This window comes from Salvelinus namaycush, chromosome 40 (assembly GCF_016432855.1).
Source record: "Salvelinus namaycush isolate Seneca chromosome 40, SaNama_1.0, whole genome shotgun sequence".
Taxonomy (NCBI): Eukaryota; Metazoa; Chordata; class Actinopteri; order Salmoniformes; family Salmonidae; genus Salvelinus; species Salvelinus namaycush.
In genome coordinates this window covers 8,225,235-8,245,486 of record NC_052346.1, presented here as the reverse complement: position 1 = coordinate 8,245,486, position 20,252 = coordinate 8,225,235, and the positions used below count along the sequence as shown (strand labels likewise).

Below are 20,252 nucleotides of genomic sequence, written 5' to 3'. Positions count from 1 at the left end.
TTTTAAATCTCCAAAAAGTCTAATTGAGACTTATAGCGACCAAATGAAGTTGCAGCGATGTAAAAACATAATATTTCAAAAAAATATCCAAGGCACTCTCTTGTGGAAAGAACACCTGCTCTTTCCATGACATAGACTGACCAGGTGAATCCATGTGAAAGCTATGATCCCTTATTGATGTCACTTGTTAAATCCACTTCGATCAGTGTAGATGAAGGGGAGGAGACAGGTTAAAGAAGGATTTTTAAGCCTTTTTGACAATTGAAACATGGATTGTGTATGTGTGCCATCCAGAGGGTGAATGGGCAAGACAATAAATGTAAGTGTCTGTTGTGTCAAGAACTGCATCTGTAATCCCATGGAAAATACTGTACGAAGCGTCGCGGAAAATTACAAAATTAAACATACTATGCTGTTTTTACTTAGAGAATTGTCCATTGTTTTAGGCTAGTGTTTTTTTCCCTGGTGCGGGCTTTTTGTCTTGTGTGACTTAGTTATAAGTCTGGGTGTACAGATAAGAACTGGGTGCGACCGCAGTATGTGACATCCCGTTTGTACTGTCTGTAGGAACTCCTCTGTATGGAAACATGCAGGAAGGAACAGACAATGGTGGCAACATCAGCTATCTTAATCTACACAGATCTACACAGACAAGCTAAACGCCTTTTATACACTATGTTACTCACCCCTGTTTGCACACATCTGCTGACTGCCACATAGACAATGAGGTTGGACTTTTCTATAACAGCTGAGAGACAACTCTGTTCGTTGAGCTTCCAACTCTAACTCTTGGTTGATTGCTTCATTTTTCCAAATCTTATAATAAAATTGTTTGAAAGAATCTGCAGTCTCTCTTCCTATAGAAATTCTCGGACAATTGGGATATAGTACACAGTGAGGGTCTCGAGGCTCTAAAACACCATCTTCAACTCAGGCCAGAGGGAAGCGCACCCCCAGAGTTTCTCTAACAAAGCGGGCACTAAACATTAACGTTGTTCTTTTTCTTTTTTCTTCCAACTCTTTTTCAGGTCCAACTCTACCGACTAGTCAAATGGCCAGTAATGGCCGCCTGTTTTGCACCCAACTACGCAAATGTGTTTTTAGGACTATGGTTGGAGAGATTTTTTGTTTGATCCTCTTAATCCATTTTTTTATCAAATCATGTGGTACGGAGGATATACAGTGGGGAGAACAAGTATTTGATACACTGCCGATTTTGCAGGTTTTCCTACTTACAAAGCATGTAGAGGTCTGTCATTTTTATCATAGGTACACTTCAACTGTGAGAGATGGAATCTAAAACAAAAATCCAGAAAATCACATTGTATGATTTTTAAGTAATTAATTAGCATTTTATTGCATGACATAAGTATTTGATCACCTACCAACCAGTAAGAATTCCGGCTCTCACAGACCTGTTAGTTTTTCTTTAAGAAGCCCTCCTGTTCTCCACTCATTACCTGTATTAACTGCACCTGTTTGAACTCGTTACCTGTATAAAAGACACCTGTCCACACACTCAATCAGACTCCAACCTCTCCACAATGGCCAAGACCAGAGAGCTGTGTAAGGACATCAGGGATAAAATTGTAGACCTGCACAAGGCTGGGATGGGCTACAGGACAATAGGCAAGCAGCTTGGTGAGAAGGCAACAACTGTTGGCGCAATTATTAGAAAATGGAAGAAGTTCAAGATGACGGTCAATCACCCTCGGTCTGGGGCTCCATGCAAGATCTCACCTCGTGGGGCATCAATGATCATGAGGAAGGTGAGGGATCAGCCCAGAACTACACGGCAGGACCTGGTCAATGACCTGAAGAGAGCTGGGACCACAGTCTCAAAGAAAACCATTAGTAACACACTACGCCGTCATGGATTAAAATCCTGCAGCGCACGCAAGGTCCCCCTGCTCAAGCCAGCGCATGTCCAGGCCCGTCTGAAGTTTGCCAATGACCATCTGGATGATCCAGAGGAGGAATGGAAGAAGGTCATGTGGTCTGATGACAAAAATAGAGCTTTTTGGTCTAAACTCCACTCGCCGTGTTTGGAGGAAGAAGAAGGATGAGTACAACCCCAAGAACACCATCCCAACCGTGAAGCATGGAGGTGGAAACATCATTCTTTGGGGATGCTTTTCTGCAAAGGGGACAGGACGACTGCACCGTATTGAGGGGAGGATGGATGGGGCCATGTATCGCCAACAACCAACAACCTTGGCCAACAACCTCCTTCCCTCAGTAAGAGCATTGAAGATGGGTCGTGGCTGGGTCTTCCAGCATGACAACGACCCGAAACACACAGCCAGGGTAACTAAGGAGTGGCTCCGTAAGAAGCATCTCAAGGTCCTGGAGTGGCCTAGCCAGTCTCCAGACCTGAACCCAATAGAAAATCTTTGGAGGGAGCTGAAAGTCCGTATTGCCCAGCGACAGCCCCGAAACCTGAAGGATCTGGAGAAGGTCTGTATGGAGGAGTGGGCCAAAATCCCTGCTGCAGTGTGTGCAAACCTGGTCAAGAACTACAGGAAACGTATGATCTCTGTAATTGCAAACAAATGTTTCTGTACCAAATATTAAGTTCTGCTTTTCTGATGTATCAAATACTTATGTCATGCAATAAAATGCAAATTAATTACTTAAAAATCATACAATGTGATTTTATGGATCACATTGTATTACAGACCTCTACATGCTTTCTAAGTAGGAAAACCTGCAAAATCGGCAGTGTATCAAATACTTGTTCTCCCCACTGTATATGACATCATTTTGTTTTTTCGATCACCTGAAAATTAACTGCTTCAGCTCCACACAGAGGCGTCATGCCCATTTCAGCGGCTACAGCGCATTTGTGACAAGGGGGATGATTTCCAAAATAAAGTTGTTGAAACAGAGATACAAATCAAGTGTTCTCAATCAATCCATAATAAAGGATAAATCCTTAGAAAGAGAAAATATGCTCAGACAATACCAAAGGCCCCAAAAGTCAAACCAAATCTATTTTGTTACCCAATACAGCAGAGGCATCTCAAATAAAGAATATCATCAAACAGAATTGGAGTATCATCGAAATTGACCCTGCATTAGGTTAAGTTTTTACCAAGCTTCCATGCTTTTCTTATAGGCACGCGCCCACCCTACGGGACAAGCTGGTGCAGTCAAATAACACCCACCGCAGTCAAAGCCACCTGGCTTTCCAAACCCACTGGCACCTTTCTGTGAGGACACTGCCCCAACATTTAAAAAAAACAAGACGTTCAATTACACAAGGAAATAACTTACCAAATCCAATCTTTTGCAAATTGCAACACTGTGTTTGTTGCTTATAGGTTGGTGTGCCCATGTGGTCGTTTTTATATTGGTTGCACAAAAAGGACACTAAAAGACAGACTGGGAGAACATAAATGTGCCATCAAAACAGTGAATGACAATTATCCCACGACCGTGCATTACCAACAAGTAGGCCATGGTAGCCTGGACTTGCTTAAAGCCATGGCCATAGTGTCACGCCCTGACCATAGATTGCTTTGTATGTTTCTATGTTTTGTTTGGTCAGGGTGTGATGTGGGTGGGCATTCTATGTTGTATGTCTAGGTTGTCTTTTTCTATGTGTTTGGCCTAGTATGGTTCTCAGAGGCAGGTGTCAGTCGTGGTCTCTGATTGGGAGCCATATTTAGGTAGCCTGTTTTCCTTTGTGTTTGGTGGGTGGTTGTTTCCTGTGTCTGTATTTCACGTTGTTATTTTGTTTCTTAGTGTTCAGTTAATAAATTGAATATGGACACTTACCACGCTGCGCATTGGTCCTCTTCTCATCACTACGACGAGCGTTACACATAGAGGTGGTCTCCATCAACCAGATGGGGGATTACAGGCTTCAGTGTCTTTACAAAGGGAAACTTTCTGGATACACACACTCAAAGCTACTGTCTTTCAGGGTTGAACAATGAAATAGATTTAGCTCCTTTTTTGTTATTGTACTTCTGTAATTATTATATATATATATCTTTTTTATTAATCTTGAGTTGTTTATTTGTGTGAAACATTGTATTGGCCTATAGTTATATTTGATTGATTTACATGTATTTGTTTATTTTCTGGTCATTCATTTCACCTGTCACTACTATGCACCTGTGAACCCTGAAGAAGGCCGCTGAGCAATACACGTTGGTGAGTTCAATTTTTTTTGCTAAAATAAAGGATTTTTAACTTTTCCACAAGAGAGAATGCTTTGAATTTTTGGAAGTATGATGTTTTTACACCGCTGCAACTTAATTTGGTCGCTATAAATTAAACCCCATTCTCCAATGAGCATCTCTCTTCGTCCTTTATATTTGATGCCAAAGCAGCGCTCCCTCTTTTTCGCATTTCTAATTGAGACTATAAGACATGTTTCTAATATGTATCTTGTTTATGGAGGTCTTCACAGTACAAATGGTTTCTGACTGATGTCTGTGCCAAACGGTGTCCTTGCTCCTTACCCAGTTTCTTGCACGTCTGAAGTATCTGGCCCTTGTCAAACTCTTCCCATCTGGACGATGCCAGTTGGAAGGTGTAGCAGTTGTTCTTGAAGGGGATCCAGTTTGGCCCCCTGCTCTTGTGAGGACATTTCACAGCCCTGTCCTCAGGGGTGGTGTTAGTCTCTTCTGGAAACATTGAAAGTGTTCATTAATAAAATAAAAAATCCAAAATACTCAGTTGCTGTCTGAGGAGAGTGCATGGTTGATTTTCATCCTGTCTTGTTTTAATTATGCCACTTAACAGACAATTGCATCCAAAGTGCTTACACTTTTGGCATGACCATTACATTACAAGACCCCAGCTCTTACCAACTGAGCCACCGTATTGCTGTCTTACCGTGTGGAACATGGCAGATAGCCCCTGCCAACTGTTCCATACACTCCTTAGCCTTCCAGAAGCCGTCCGTGTCCAGAAAGACACAACGTCCAACGGTGGGCTCTGAGGACCACCGACTAAACACAGTGTGACTGTGGTCTGTCCAGAGGTAGTGGACACCATCCTGACAATACAAAATGCTGAGTGAGTTCCTTATTTATTTAACCAGGCAAGTCAATTAAGAACAAACTGAACTGCACTGTAGAATGTGAAATCGGCATTATGAAATCAGCCACTATCATTCAGTGATTGCAGAACTGAAGGAACAGGATGGGTGTGGCCTATTCTAGATGGTGATGGCTCAACCTATCCTCCCAATGGGCTACCGGTTGTTTGCTTTGCCATATTACCTTAAACCCATCCCTTTTCTTTTAGATCTGCAAACACCAACGGGTTAGGGTGAAGAGCTATGGCCACTTACGTCTTCGCTGAAGAGGCCGATCCACATGGGGCTGCGTGCGCGGGTGACGTGCACGGTGAGCACCGACTGCTGCAGGGTGTCGGCTACGCTAGCCAGGTCCATGTTCTGGTTCCTGCACTCCGCCAGAGCCTCGTACCACGTCATGTTCTTCTGAACCAGCTTAAAGGTGTGGTTGTTGACCTGGAACGGCTCCAACTGGAACTGGGGCTCCTCTGGCTTGTCTGAGAACATGAGAGGGATTTAAAGGGGTCAGACGAGGGTTCAAACCCTATTCGATATGCTCAATTTCCACTCCGCAAAACAGTAGCAATATCAAGTAACAACTATCAATAATATCAGTCTACTTCATACACTTAATATCAAGAGTCGTTCTATCACAAGCCTTCTGACTGTAGAGTCCACACGTCATCCATTCTTTCACCAACACAGACAAGATAAGCACAGATATTTGGTTGTGTTTGGTGCCCTCTGCTGCTAGGTAGCGGTGGTGTACCTGCGTAGTGCTGGCAGATGGACACATATTGCTGGTCAGAGCAGGAGGTGTAGTCCCAGGAGCCCATCATGGCAGAGCTGGGGTCGTTGAACACGAAGACACACAGCTCCATGCTCTCTGGGTCAAGAAGCTGCAGACAGACACAAACAACAACAGGGACACAGAGATTTAGTTATAGGTCATGATGACCTTGAACTTTGAAAGATGTGGAACATGTTTTTTAGAGACTGGTATTTAGTATAGTCTATCATAATAATGTTTATGTAGTTCCATCATTTGTTTAAAAAGACTTCCTGCACACACTCTTACCAGTGGTTAAAGTACATTGTATTTCTTCCCGGAATGGAGACCTATTGGTGAACGTGCTTACTTTTGTTTTATGGGCCTAATCATGGAATTACATATAGAATCCCTATTCATTTAATAGGATCTCTATGGGCCTAATCATGGAATTACATATAGAATCCCTATTCGTTTAATAGGATCTCTATGGGCCTAATCATGGAATTACATATAGAATCCCTATTCATTTAATAGGATCTCTATGGGCCTAATCATGGAATTACATATAGAATCCCTATTCATTTAATAGGATCTCTATGGGCCTAATCATGGAATTACATATAGAATCCCTATTCATTTAATAGGATCTCTATGGGCCTAATCATGGAATTACATATAGAATCCCTATTCATTTAATAGGATCTCTATGGGCCTAATCATGGAATTACATATAGAATCCCTATTCATTTAATAGGATCTCTATGGGCCTAATAGTAAAGCTTTGTCATCTTAACTTTTAAAATATATTAGCCTACCTTTTAATGTGGCATAAACACAACCAGTCATGTTTTCAACTGATTTTCAAATAATTACTTCAGTTTACTTGCACACGTTACTAAGGGACGGTGGAAGCAAAACAATGTTTAGAACATTTAAGCCTCATGCAGATATTTTTCTGCTTATAATTTCCGACATTTTGTAGACAGCTTCTCTTGTCCTTACTTGATAGAATGATCAATGATCAAAGCGTCATCAACAATCTAGTTGACATCAGTAAAGTTTTCTCTTTTGATTTTTGCTTTTCTCACGTGGACGTTTAGCGACCAAGGAGATCTCCAAATGACATCAGTTTGACCCGTTTCTAGGAAATGAAAAGCTGTGAAAACGATCCAACATGTTTCTGATAGTATTTAAGTTCATCTTGGATGCATATTTTATGTGGTTGAAAATGAATTACTGTCAGCTTTTATGCCACTGAAAGAAATTGCACCTTTAGGCCACCCAACAGGTTTCTCAGTCTCTCAAAATGCTGAAATAAATCATATTTCTCCACTCCTGGTCCTGAGACAAAATTAACATTTGGTCTATCATTTTACTGCGAGGAAAGCTTAATTGTACTGGAGTTAATATCATAATAGGCTACATGTGAGGCCTACTGTCCTTTTCCAGACTTCAGTTACTATTCCGACTATTGAGTTAGTTATATTCTGGCATCCATACGGTGCCATTTGATAAATGCAAAGAGACCACTTACAAAACACCACAAAGTGTTATGAATGACATTCTGTTATTGTCATCCATTAGGCCTGCACAAGTCTTGTAACCTGAATTGATGCTTACACTTCTGCGGTCTCAGCCACTCACCTCTGCCTTGGCAAAATGACAGTGTTATCCTCGAACTACACTGCATTTTGGAGCATATTCCACAAGTTTTCAAGTCTATTCACACATGCGGCAATGATAAATAGTGTAATAGCCTACAGTTTTCTTAAAATTTGTTTTAATTATTGTGATAGGCTCATGTTTTACCGGTATGGGGTACCCCACTATTCTAGCTTACTTTCACCCCTGATTCTGACCAACTGCCTATGAGGGGAGTATACCTGGTATTTTTACAGTAAAACTATTCTATGATTTCAGTTGAATGTTAAAAGAGGTATGCTTACTGTACATGCTACCTGGGGTTTGATTGAATTCTAAGTTATAACTCAACTCATAGCTCATTGATCCCTGTGGCCACGCTGGATAGAATTGAGAAGTGAAGTGAGTGGGAACTCACGTTGACGAGCATGGGCCTGAGTAGGCCGTGAAGCAGGGGGTTAAAGTTGAGGTAGGAGACCGGGGAATCATCCACCCACTCTGGGTCCTGCTGTTTGAGCTTCAGGCCAATCCACGTCTTCTGGGGCTGCGCCGGCAACAGCGAGGTCACAAAGTCTGACCACAACAAACAGATAGGCGCAACTAGTCAACAACAGCTGGTTAAGAATGACATTGAAGGGACATCAATCATTGGTCATCTCATGTCTAGGAGAATGGAAGGTTGTCTATTGACAAACATGATGAATAAAAAGACAGATAGGTAAAAGAGATCCACTAGAAGGTTTACTACTCACCCTGTTCAACTTGGTCTGTGATAGTGAGTAGAGTTCCTTTCATCGACTGACACTGCTCGTTGGCGTGTTGAAAAGTCAGGTACAGAGGCTTGATCACCACGTAGCACTGGAAAAGGCAACGACAACATTCAATAACAATTATTAGAAACTGGGTGGTTTAAGCCCTGAATGCTGATTGGCTGACAGCCGTGGTATATCAGACCGTAAACCACGGGTATGACAAAACATGTATTTTTACTGCTCTAATTACATTGGTAACCAGTTTATAATAGCAATAAGGTACCACGGGGTTGGTGGTATATGGCCAATATACCCCAGCTAAGGGCTGTATCCAGGCACTCCGCGTTGTGTCGTGCCTAAGAACATCCCTTAGTCGTGGTATATTGGCCATTTAACACACCCATTCTTGCTTACACAGAATGTACCTGTATGTAGACTAGATCAGAGGACGGACTCATTGTCATGGCTGGAATGGAACAAATTAAACAGTATCACAACTGGTTTCCATGTGTTTTATACCGCTCCATTCATTCCATTTCAGCCGTTACTGTATGACCGTCCAGTGACACAAGCCTCCAGTGTATGTGTGTGTGTACGACAGACTGACCTTGTCCCTGAAGTGTAAATAGTCGCTCTCACAGGGCAGACCATTGGGGTGAGGCTCTCCAGGGTGGGTCTCTATAGCCGTGGTGTTGTGTCTCTCACACACGAATGGCAGCTGCAGCTCACAGCTGTACTCGTACTCTGGAGGGGCAGGAGTGTGTGTGAGTGAGTGTGTGTGTGTGTGTGACCGGAAGGTAACAACCCACTGGGCACACATTGGTTGAATAAACATTGTTTCATGTAAAGTGTTGTGTTCCATGTTTCATGAGCTGAAATAAAAGATCCCAGAAATGTTCCATACGCACAAAAAGCTTATTTCTCTAAAATGTTATGCACAAATTTGTTTACATCCCTGTTAGTGAGCATTTTGACTTTGCCAAGGTAATCAATCCACCTGACAGGTGAGGCCTTTCAAGAAACTAATTAAACAGCATGATTATTACACAGGTGCACCTTGTGCTGGGGACAATAAAAAGACACTCTAAAATGTGCAGTTTTATCACACAACACAATGCCACAGATGTCTCAACTTTTAAGGGGGTGTGCAATTGGCATGCTGATGGCAAGTATGTCCACTAGAGCTGTTGCCAGAGAATGTAATGTTAATTTCTCTACCATAGCCTCCAATGTCGTTTTATAGAATTTGGAAGTATGTCCAACCGGCCTCACAACCACAGACCACGTGTGTGGCGTTGTGTGGGCGAGCGGTTTGCTGATGTCAGAGTTGTGTACAGAGTGCCCCATGGTGGTGTGGGTTTATGGACAATGAACACAATTGCATTTTATCATAGCAATTTGAACGCAAAGAGATACGGTGACGAGATCCTGAGGCCCATTGTCGTGCCATTCATCATCCGCTGCCATCACCTCGTTTCAGCATGATAATGCACTACCCCATGTCGCAAGGATCTGAACACAATTCCTGGAAGCTTATAATGCCCCAGTTCTTCCATGGCCTGCATACTCACCAGACAAATCACCCATTGAGCATGTTTGGGATGCTCTGGATCGACGTGTACAACAGCGTGTTCCAGTTCCCGACAATATCCAGCAACTTTGCACACCCATTGAAGAGGAGTTGGACAACATTCCACAGGCCACATGCAACAGGCCACATGCAACAGCCTGATCAACTCTATGCGAAGGAGATGTCGCGCTGCATGAGGCAAATGGTGGTCACACCAGTACTGACTTTTTTTTAAGGTATATGTGACCAACAGATGCATATTTGTATTCTCAAACATGTGAAATCCATAGATTAGGGCCTAAAGAATTTATTTAAATGGACTGATTTCAATATGAAGTGTAACTCAGTCAAATATTTAAAATTGTTGCATGTTGCATATTTTTGTTCGGTATAAATAAATGTATTTAACCTGACTAACAGGTTGTTTCATCAATCTAATTGACATAATCATCAGAACTATGTATACATTGCAATTTAGTTAAATTCCACATAGAAACGTACAAAATATGTTTTAATCATATATTCAATATACAGTATATTGGGTGGTTGAAATTGTCGAATTTTAGATTTAATTAGACAAATTTTATTTGACCTTGTTTCAATGTTGTTTGTTTGAACCAACGTCAAGCTAAATAAAAAGATATTGAAATAAAATGTGAAGCTACACTCCAATGATTTCTGCCTGAACAGTGACTCCTACTGGAATATGTGGGGTAATGTTTATTTAACTAGGCAAATCAGTTAAGAACAAATTCTTATTTACAATGACGTCCTACCCCAGCCAAACGAAACTGGGCCAATTGTGCACCGCCCTATGGGACTTCCAATCACGGCCAGATGTGACACAGCCTCTTGCATGGAGATGCAGTGTCTTAGACCACTGCGCCACTCGGGAGCCCAAACAAGTCTACAGTCCAGATGCCTACCTCTAAGTACCCTGCTTAGCTTTGGAAACACAACACATTGAGACATTTTGAAGTAGTTACTATTAGCTCTATAAATACTATGCCAAATTCATGATATTCATGACTTTTACCTTTTGATATTTTCTTGTATATGAAGGATGGTTGGTTGATTTCAAATTAAATCTACAAGTTAATTATTTGAAGTTTGATTTACTGCTATTCCTTAAGTTAGATTTTTGGTTGAGATGGAGACGTGAATCCAACATATCAATAATGAATTTGTAGACAAACTGGATAATGAATTGAGAACGCAACCAAATATCAACATTTGAAGGAGATCCTCTACTGGGATAGTATATATAGGGCCTATCGTATATAATGAATAACATACAGTCAGCTCCAAGAGTATTGGGACAGTGACACATTTTTTGTTGTTTTGGCTCTGTACTCCAGCACTTTGGATTTGAAATGATACAAATACTACAGTATGAGGTTAAAGTGCAGACTGTCAGCTTTAATTTGAGGGTATTTCCATCCATATCGGGTAAACCGTTTAGAAATTACAGCACATAGTACATAGTCCCCCCCCCCCATTTTAGGGGACCAAAGTATTGAGACAAATTCACTTATGTGTATTAGAGTAGTAAAAAGTGAAGTATTTGGTAGTGAAGTATTGCATGCAATGACTACATCAAGCTTGTGACTCTACAGATTGGTTGGATGCATTTCCTGTTTGTTTTGGATTTGTGTCAGATTATTTTGTGCCCAACAAAATGTATGGTAAATATTATATTGCGTCATTTTGGAGTCACTTGTACTGTAAATAAGAATATAATATGTTTCCAAACACTTCTACATTAATGTGGTTGCTACCATGATTACGGATAATCCTAAATGAATCGTGAATAATGATGAGTGAAAAAGTTAGATGCACAAGTATCATGCCCCCCCGAGAAAATGCGAACCTCCCCTGTTATTGTAATGGTGAGAGGTTAGCATGTTTTGAAATTAGATTGATGTAACAACCTGTTAGTCAGGTTAAGCACATTTATTTAAGTTTTCCCCTAATTTCAATGTTTACAACACTGTTTGAAGTCAGATGAAAACCGTACTGGTTGATTACTTTTTTCAAATCCAATGTATTATCCACTTTGATTCCACGTCATAATACGTTGACAAATGACGTTGAACAACGTTGAATCAACCAGTGTGCCCAGTGGGAAGTGTCATAGTAACCAACAGCCTACATTATAATCCTTTCTACATGATCTAAAGGAAACAACTTGATTTCAACTACTCTTTGTACTGTAGTTACGTTTTCATTCACCTGGGAAGATGTTCTTGTCACTGATGGTTGTACACCTGCCCAGGAACACAGCATGGTAGTAGTGCATATGGGATAACCTAGAGGACAGGAGTAGAACGTCATTCACTCTTATTCTAACCAACACACACAATAACATCACTTATATTTGACTTGAATTTTGATCACAAGACACGGTTAGGAGGCAGTGTTTTAGAAGGCGTGTTGCTGCGTGACCGTGTCAGAGGGTCGTTGTTGGTTGGTGAGGTGTGACCTGCCACGTGACTGCGTGACTGTGTGACTCACCTCATGGGGAAGTAGTGTCCAGTGTCTCTTACATCCACCCACCAGCTCTGCTTCCCTGCTGGCATCTGCCCAATCAGGTCACAAGTCAATGAATAAATAAACGCACAAGAACAAAACAAAGCCACTCCCTGCTGCTCTCACACACACACAGTGCACTCTCTCTCTTTTGATCAACGTTGACTTCCTTTTATTAGGAGAGTTCAGCGGCCACCTTCTTCCTCTCCGTTCCTGCTCTATATCCATTACAGTCGGGGTTGATACACTAGCCTTAAAGCTGAAATCGGCATGAGAGGAAACAGCGCCACTGTTCGCTGTTGGAAGGAACTTCTTTCACACCATTATGGATTCCGGCTTTAAACTGTTTCTTACACTAACTAGGTTTATACCGTACAGTAAGTCTGGCAAAAAGTTATGGTGTATGGTTTGTTCACCACGGTACTGTAATTGCACTATTCTGTACCTGTGGCAGATTATTATGGATCTGTCTGACTGCGTTGGAGCTCTGTGGTACTGCCAGCCTGCTGCCGTTGTTGTTGCAGTACAAACTAGCCTCCTCGTATGGCAGCTTTGGTTCCGTCACAAACCAGAACTCATTACCGTCAATGAATATGGAAGTCTCATGGTGCCCACCTGCAACAGATCAATATTATTATTCTCAAATCCTATTTTTAGTACTCAATATATAAAAAACCTCAGTTCATACGTCATAACTGATGACTCAACATACATTGGTGTATAATTTCACCAGAAAAAGTCAAGAGATATTACCAAACCTACATGTCAACACCACTTACCAGGATTGTACCACACTGGGTTCTCGGGAGTTTTTCCTATTTCAGAATGAACAAACAAACAGTTATTTTCAACTATGAGAATGCAAAATTGAAAGTGTAAAGGTCACCAAACATTTCCCCAAACTCTGATTCCTAAATTGGGTTTCTTGTAAAAATGGACAGAGGACTGTTTATGTTGGCCAAAGGGTTCAACGTGGGACAAGCAGACACTACACAAGAGACACTTTTGAGTTGAAACTAAGGAGGAGCTAGGACACGTTCACAATCACACGGCCTGTGTGTGTGTATAGTTACCGCGGGGGATCTGGCAGACCCACTCCAGCCTGGCGTCACAGTGGAATGGGGTGGCGTAGAACGGCAGAGGAGGGAATTCATGCATCAGGAAGACAAAAAAACTCCTAAAGGTTCCTTTCAGTGTCTGTCAAAGAGAGAGACGACAAGCCATAATGCATACTGGTATTTCAACATCGACATGAGATATGACATTACAACTGTAGACAGGTATTTATCGCCAAAATGTTTCTGTACCCTGGGGGGAGTGCCTTTTAGATAGTACAACTCCTGGCCCTGATGATAACGCCTGACAGATTGTAATGACAGGGCAAGAGATGTAGCCACTTCACAGGTAGTGAGCGGGAGCTCGAAATGGAGCATGTGATGTAGGAAGAAGCTGACGGGTTTAAGTAGTGACATCTGCCATAACCACCCACCAGCAGCTGTTATGCAGTGTTGAGGCTGTATTCCAGCATCTGCACCTACCCACCTTAAAGGCTGTGCAGGCCCGGTTGTACTCATCATCCTCGTGGAACTCTTGGGGGAAAATAGCCATTGACACCTTCGGATGAATCACGACATGTATATTATCAGAATGGTTACTTATTATAGTCTCTCTACGGGAGTTACACACAGAGGTACAATGTGTTTTCCTCTACTCACAGGCCTGTTGTCGCTCCACTCCCAGGAACCAGCAGCTGGGTTTCTCCTGTTCAGCCCCACCCAGAAGAACCGGTCATCACTGGGACAGAAAGGACACAAACACTGTTAACAAACATATCATTCTCACTTTTTTATTGTTGTTTATTATATTTTTTGGGGCTCAAAAGGCAGTGTTTAAACAATCTTTCAGTGTCTTAAGTATATTGTTGCTAGTGATTGAACCTTCCCCCTGCAGAGCATTGCAGGACAGCTTCCTTGTGTGAACCATACTGGTTACTATTGACAGGAAACAGCTTACATTAGCATAAAGATGATGAGACCATGTGAATTTCAAAACACAGATGTGTGTGGTAACTGTGGTGGGTGTTGTGAAACAGTTTGAGAGTTTCAAGTTCCTTGGTGTCCACATCACCAACAAACTAGAATGGTCCAAACACACCAAGACAGTCGTGAAGAGGGCACGACAAAGCCTATTCCCCCTTAGGAAACTAAAAAGATTTGGCATGGATCCTCAGATCCTCAAAAGGTTCTCCAGCTGCAACATCGAGAGCATCCTGACTGGTTGCATCACAGCCTGGTACGGCAATTGCTCGGCCTCCGACCGCAAGGCACTACAGAGGGTAGTGCGTACGGCCCAGTACATCACTGGGGCTAAGCTGCCTGCCATCCAGGACCTCTACACCGGGCGGTGTCAGAGGAAGGCCCTAAAAATTGTCAAAGACCCCAGCCAACCCAGTCATAGACGGTTCTCTCTACTACCGCATGGCAAGCGGTACCGGAGTGCCAAGTCTAGGACAAAAAGGCTTCTCAACAGTTTTTATCCCCAAGCCATAAGACTCCTGAACAGGTAATCAAATGGCTACCTGGACTATTTGCATTGTGTTCCCCCCAACCCCTCTTTTACTCTGATGCTATTCTCTGTTTATCATATATGCATAGTCACTTTAACTATACATTCATGTACATACTACCTCAATTGGCACGACCAACCAGTGCCCCCGCACATTGACTAACCGGGCTATCTGCATTGTGTCCTGCAACCCACCACCCGCCAACCCCTCTTTTACGCTACTGCTACTCTCTGTTAATCATATATGCATAGTCACTTTAACCATATCTATACGTACATACTACCTCAATCAGCCCGACTTGTTAGCCTCGCTACTGTTATAGCCCCGCTACTGTATATAGCCTCGCTACTGTATATAGCCTCGCTACTGTATATAGCCTCGCTACTGTATATAGCCCCGCTACTGTATATAGCCTCGCTACTGTATATAGCCTCGCTACTGTATATAGCCTCGCTACTGTTATAGCCCCGCTACTGTATATAGCCTCGCTACTGTATATAGCCTCTCTACTGTATATAGCCTCGCTACTGTATATAGCCTCTCTACTGTATATAGCCTCTCTACTGTATATAGCCTCGCTACTGTATATAGCCTCGCTACTGTATATAGCCTCGCTACTGTATATAGCCTCGCTACTGTATATAGCCTCTCTACTGTATATAGCCTCTCTACTGTATATAGCCTCGCTACTGTATATAGCCTCGCTACTGTATATAGCCTCTCTACTGTATATAGCCTCTCTACTGTATATAGCCTCTCTACTGTATATAGCCTCTCTACTGTATATAGCCTCTCTACTGTATATAGCCTCTCTACTGTATATAGCCTCTCTACTGTATATAGCCTCGCTACTGTTATAGCCTCGCTATACTGTATATAGCCTCTCTACTGTATATAGCCTCTCTACTGTATATAGCCTCTCTACTGTATATAGCCTCTCTACTGTATATAGCCTCGCTACTGTTATAGCCTCGCTATACTGTATATAGCCTCTCTACTGTATATAGCCTCTCTACTGTATATAGCCTCTCTACTGTATATAGCCTCGCTATACTGTATATAGCCTCTCTACTGTATATAGCCTCTCTACTGTATATAGCCTCTCTACTGTATATAGCCTCTCTACTGTATATAGCCTCTCTACTGTATATAGCCTCTCTACTGTATATAGCCTCTCTACTGTATATAGCCTCTCTACTGTATATAGCCTCTCTACTGTATATAGCCTCGCTACTGTTATAGCCTCGCTATACTGTATATAGCCTCTCTACTGTATATAGCCTCTCTACTGTATATAGCCTCTCTACTGTATATAGCCTCGCTATACTGTATATAGCCTCTCTACTGTATATAGCCTCTCTACTGTATATAGCCTCTCTACTGTATATAGCCTCTCTACTGTATATAGCCTCTCTACTGTATATAGCCTCGCTACTGTTATAGCCTCGCTATACTGTATATAGCCTCTCTACTGTATATAGCCTCTCTACTGTATATAGCCTCTCTACTGTATATAGCCTCTCTACTGTATATAGCCTCTCTACTGTATATAGCCTCGCTATACTGTATATAGCCTCTCTACTGTATATAGCCTCTCTACTGTATATAGCCTCTCTACTGTATATAGCCTCTCTACTGTATATAGCCTCTCTACTGTATATAGCCTCTCTACTGTATATAGCCTCTCTACTGTATATAGCCTCTCTACTGTATATAGCCTCTCTACTGTATATAGCCTCTCTACTGTATATAGCCTCTCTACTGTATATAGCCCCGCTACTGTATATAGCCTCTCTACTGTATATAGCCTCTCTACTGTATATAGCCTCTCTACTGTATATAGCCTCTCTACTGTATATAGCCTCTCTACTGTATATAGCCTCTCTACTGTATATAGCCTCTCTACTGTATATAGCCTCTCTACTGTATATAGCCTCTCTACTGTATATAGCCTCTCTACTGTATGTAGCCTCTCTACTGTATGTAGCCTCTCTACTGTATATAGCCTCTCTACTGTATATAGCCTCTCTACTGTATATAGCCTCTCTACTGTATATAGCCTCTCTACTGTATATAGCCTCTCTACTGTATATAGCCTCGCTACTGTATATAGCCTCTCTACTGTATATAGCCTCTCTACTGTATATAGCCTCGCTACTGTATATAGCCTCTCTACTGTATATAGCCTCGCTACTGTATATAGCCTCTCTACTGTATATAGCCTCTCTACTGTATATAGCCTCTCTACTGTATATAGCCTCTCTACTGTATATAGCCTCTCTACTGTATATAGCCTCGCTATACTGTTATTTTTCAGCGTCTTTTTAATGTTGATTTATTTCTCTACTTACCTATTGTTCACCTAATACCTTTTTTGCACTGTTGGTTAGAGTCTGTAAGTAAGCATTTCACTGTAAGGTCTACAACTGTTGTATTCAGCGCACGTGACAAATAAACTTCGATTTGATTTGATTTGTTGGTGTCCGTTACAGTGGTGGGAACTAGAGCCGTGTGTAAGCTCTGACCTATGAGAGAGAATGCAGTGTTTTGTGTATGTGTGTACTGTATAAAACCTGGCATTAAGTTGCTGTTGTTGGAATGTGGTTATGAACATGCCTACATAATTCACATTGTTTAGTTGAGGTGACTAGACCAGTCTGACTACTGTGGCTGTGTGTGTGTGTTATCACTGTGTGTGTGTGTTATCACTGTGTGTGCGTGTTATCACTGTGTGTGTGTGTTATCACTGTGTGTGCGTGTTATCACTGTGTGTGCGTGCGCGTGAGTATATGCGTGAGTGGTGTGTGCAGCGTGTGTGTGTGTGGGTGCAAGGGCCCCTACCTGATGGAGTCTCTCATGACATAGTTCAGGGCTCCCATCTCCTGTGGGTGGTTGAAGCTGGGTAGATGGGCCCCCAGGGCCTCACAGAACCTCTCTGCCTCCTCCCAGGAGCGCTTACGACTCAGCCTCTCCTCGTGGAACACCTGGCACAGCATTGCCACGGTTACCAATACTAACACACCAACACCCTACGGTAATGTTGTTATAACACACTAACATACTGCAATTGGGTCGCCATGAGACCTCAAGGTGCAACGACACAGTAACTTAAACCAACAAGGTCACTAAGGCGCAGCGAGGGGACACATGCTGCTGAGTGAAGTAAACTGGATCTGCGTCAATTCATTTCAAGGACACACACAGGCCTACACACACCTTGTAGCAGTAGGAAATGCCAGGCCTGGATGTCCATCCATCAGGACAGGGGAGGTTAGGGTCGGGCTCAGGGACTAGGGGTTGTGGAGCGGCAATGTCTCTCTTACAGATGGAGCCAGCTTTAAACATAGTGCAGTTCTTCACCACCCATTTACCCAGAGGCTTGGCTGTGGACATCACTGCACAGCCCCCTGCTAGGGCTGAAACACACACACAGACACACATGTAAGTAACTCGCATACACACATATGTAACACACACAGACACACACGTAACTCACGCACACCCATCAAGCGTTTCTCTCCATCTCGCATCACTGAAACCCCAACAGGGTTACACCCTTAAACACAAATACAGAATACTTCACAGTCTGGACTAACCTGGTTCAAACCAGCCCCAGTTGGTGTATGCGACATTGGTTCCCGAGCCATCCTGAGCGACCCACTGGTACTCCCCTGTAGTCTTTATGTCCTGGAGGCCAGTCCAGAAATACTGGCTCTTTACGTTGATCTCTTCCACAAGGAGTCTATTGATGAAGGCCTGCTCGAACCTGTGGAGAACACATTGAAGAACGATTGAGCCTGCGTCCCAAATGGCACCCTATTCCCTATGTAGTGCACTACTTTTGACCTTACACCTGTGCAAGAGGGAACAAGACAATTAGCGAGACCATATTGAGTGTTGAGAGTTAATGTGGAATGCTGTTGGGTTTTGGCACCCTTCCAAGGCAATTTCTCAGAAACACAGCGTTGACTTTACAGTGACTGGAAAAGAAAGAGTTAAAAGGAAGAATGAAAGAGATAACAAGGAATGGCTGTACCTGTTGTTTATGGTGAGGTCACACCTGTCCTTGAACGACACTTCTTTAGAGTCCACTTTGTAGCACGAGTTCCCATGTCTCCTCCAGTCCTTCAGGAAGGGGAAGAGATGTAAACCAAACGAATAAACTAAATAAATAATAATTGAACTGTTCGTCTAGAGCTAGATGCCATTTGTTGCTTGTCCTCAGAAACGAAAACAAAATGAATAAATTAAACAAATGAAATCAATCAAAAGAGCTCGACAAGGTACAGCGTGTCCTGGGAAGAGGAGGTTGGGGCTAGGGAACAATGCTTACCCCTTCAGGAGGGCATCCTGTCGTAGAAGACTCATTCACCTCTCCTTTCTTCTGACACATGAAAGGCAGCTTCTGGTCACAGCTCCTAACCCTCCAGCCATGAGACTGGACAACAGAAAAAGAAGATAAAGGCATGGATCTAGACATACCGTACATAGACTTCCTATAAATGCCCAAAATCTAAGGTCTGCTATGAGTACAATGTCATGTTGATGCTATTAAGTGAGCAATAGGACCTGCTGTCTATTTCTTAGCAAATTGTTAGCCTGTTAAAGCATGATACTGTTAAAACATATCCATAAGTAGCCAAGCAAGATCTGTTGTAGGCTAAACCATTTCGCCAATTATCACACACACACACACACACCCACAAACACGAAACACACACCTCTCCAGAGTAGGAGACGCAGCCAGACTCTCCTGAGGGTTGGATAGGATGATTTCTGTCCCAGTAGGTGAAGGAGACTGGTGTCTCATCAGCCCAGTTAAGGATGGCTGGGTTCCCCGCCCCCATCAGACCGATCCACACGTCCAACACAACATCTGACAGGAGGCCACCACAACATAACACTCCCTTTAACTACTGTACAGCAGCTTGATCATTGATTGATTCTGATGATCGAACATATAGTTGAAGTCGGAAGTTTACATACATTTAGGTTGGAGTCATTAAAACAGGTTTTTCAACCACTCCACAAATTTATTGTTAACAAACTATAGTTTTGGCAAGTCGGTTAGGAGTACTTTGTGCATGACACAAGTCATTTTTCCAACAATTGTTTACAGACAGATTATTTAACTTGTAATTCACTGTATCACAATTCCATTGGGTCAGAAGTTTACATACACTAAGTTGACTGTGCATTTAAACAGCTTAGAAAATTCCAGAAAATAATGTCATGGCTTTAGAAGCTTCTGATAGGCTAATTGACATCATTTGAGTCAATTGGAGGTGTACCTGTGGATGTATTTTAAGGCCTACCTTCAAACTCAGTGCCTCTTTGCTTGACATCATGGGAAAATCAAAAGAAATCAGCCAAGACCTCAGAAACAAAAA

The 20,252-nt window shown here is 42.4% G+C and overlaps 1 protein-coding gene across 1 annotated transcript in view; it reads right to left on the bottom strand.

Moving 5' to 3' along the window:
• The window catches only part of LOC120033734 (lymphocyte antigen 75-like), a 39,329-nt gene that overhangs the window by 8,462 nt on the left and 10,615 nt on the right, over positions 1-20,252 (bottom strand). Inside the window, exons 8-27 of the mRNA XM_038980183.1 lie at positions 19,584-19,738; positions 19,196-19,300; positions 18,899-18,987; positions 18,459-18,628; positions 18,079-18,278; positions 17,704-17,846; positions 14,012-14,090; positions 13,839-13,910; positions 13,370-13,493; positions 13,076-13,111; positions 12,742-12,911; positions 12,282-12,346; positions 12,000-12,076; positions 8,805-8,941; positions 8,198-8,303; positions 7,864-8,018; positions 5,802-5,931; positions 5,309-5,529; positions 4,849-5,011; positions 4,473-4,637 (exon numbers count right to left, since the gene is read on the bottom strand). Coding sequence (XP_038836111.1) covers positions 4,473-4,637; positions 4,849-5,011; positions 5,309-5,529; positions 5,802-5,931; positions 7,864-8,018; positions 8,198-8,303; positions 8,805-8,941; positions 12,000-12,076; positions 12,282-12,346; positions 12,742-12,911; positions 13,076-13,111; positions 13,370-13,493; positions 13,839-13,910; positions 14,012-14,090; positions 17,704-17,846; positions 18,079-18,278; positions 18,459-18,628; positions 18,899-18,987; positions 19,196-19,300; positions 19,584-19,738 — 2,562 coding nt within the window. The remainder of the gene's footprint in view (positions 1-4,472; positions 4,638-4,848; positions 5,012-5,308; positions 5,530-5,801; positions 5,932-7,863; positions 8,019-8,197; positions 8,304-8,804; positions 8,942-11,999; positions 12,077-12,281; positions 12,347-12,741; positions 12,912-13,075; positions 13,112-13,369; positions 13,494-13,838; positions 13,911-14,011; positions 14,091-17,703; positions 17,847-18,078; positions 18,279-18,458; positions 18,629-18,898; positions 18,988-19,195; positions 19,301-19,583; positions 19,739-20,252) is intronic.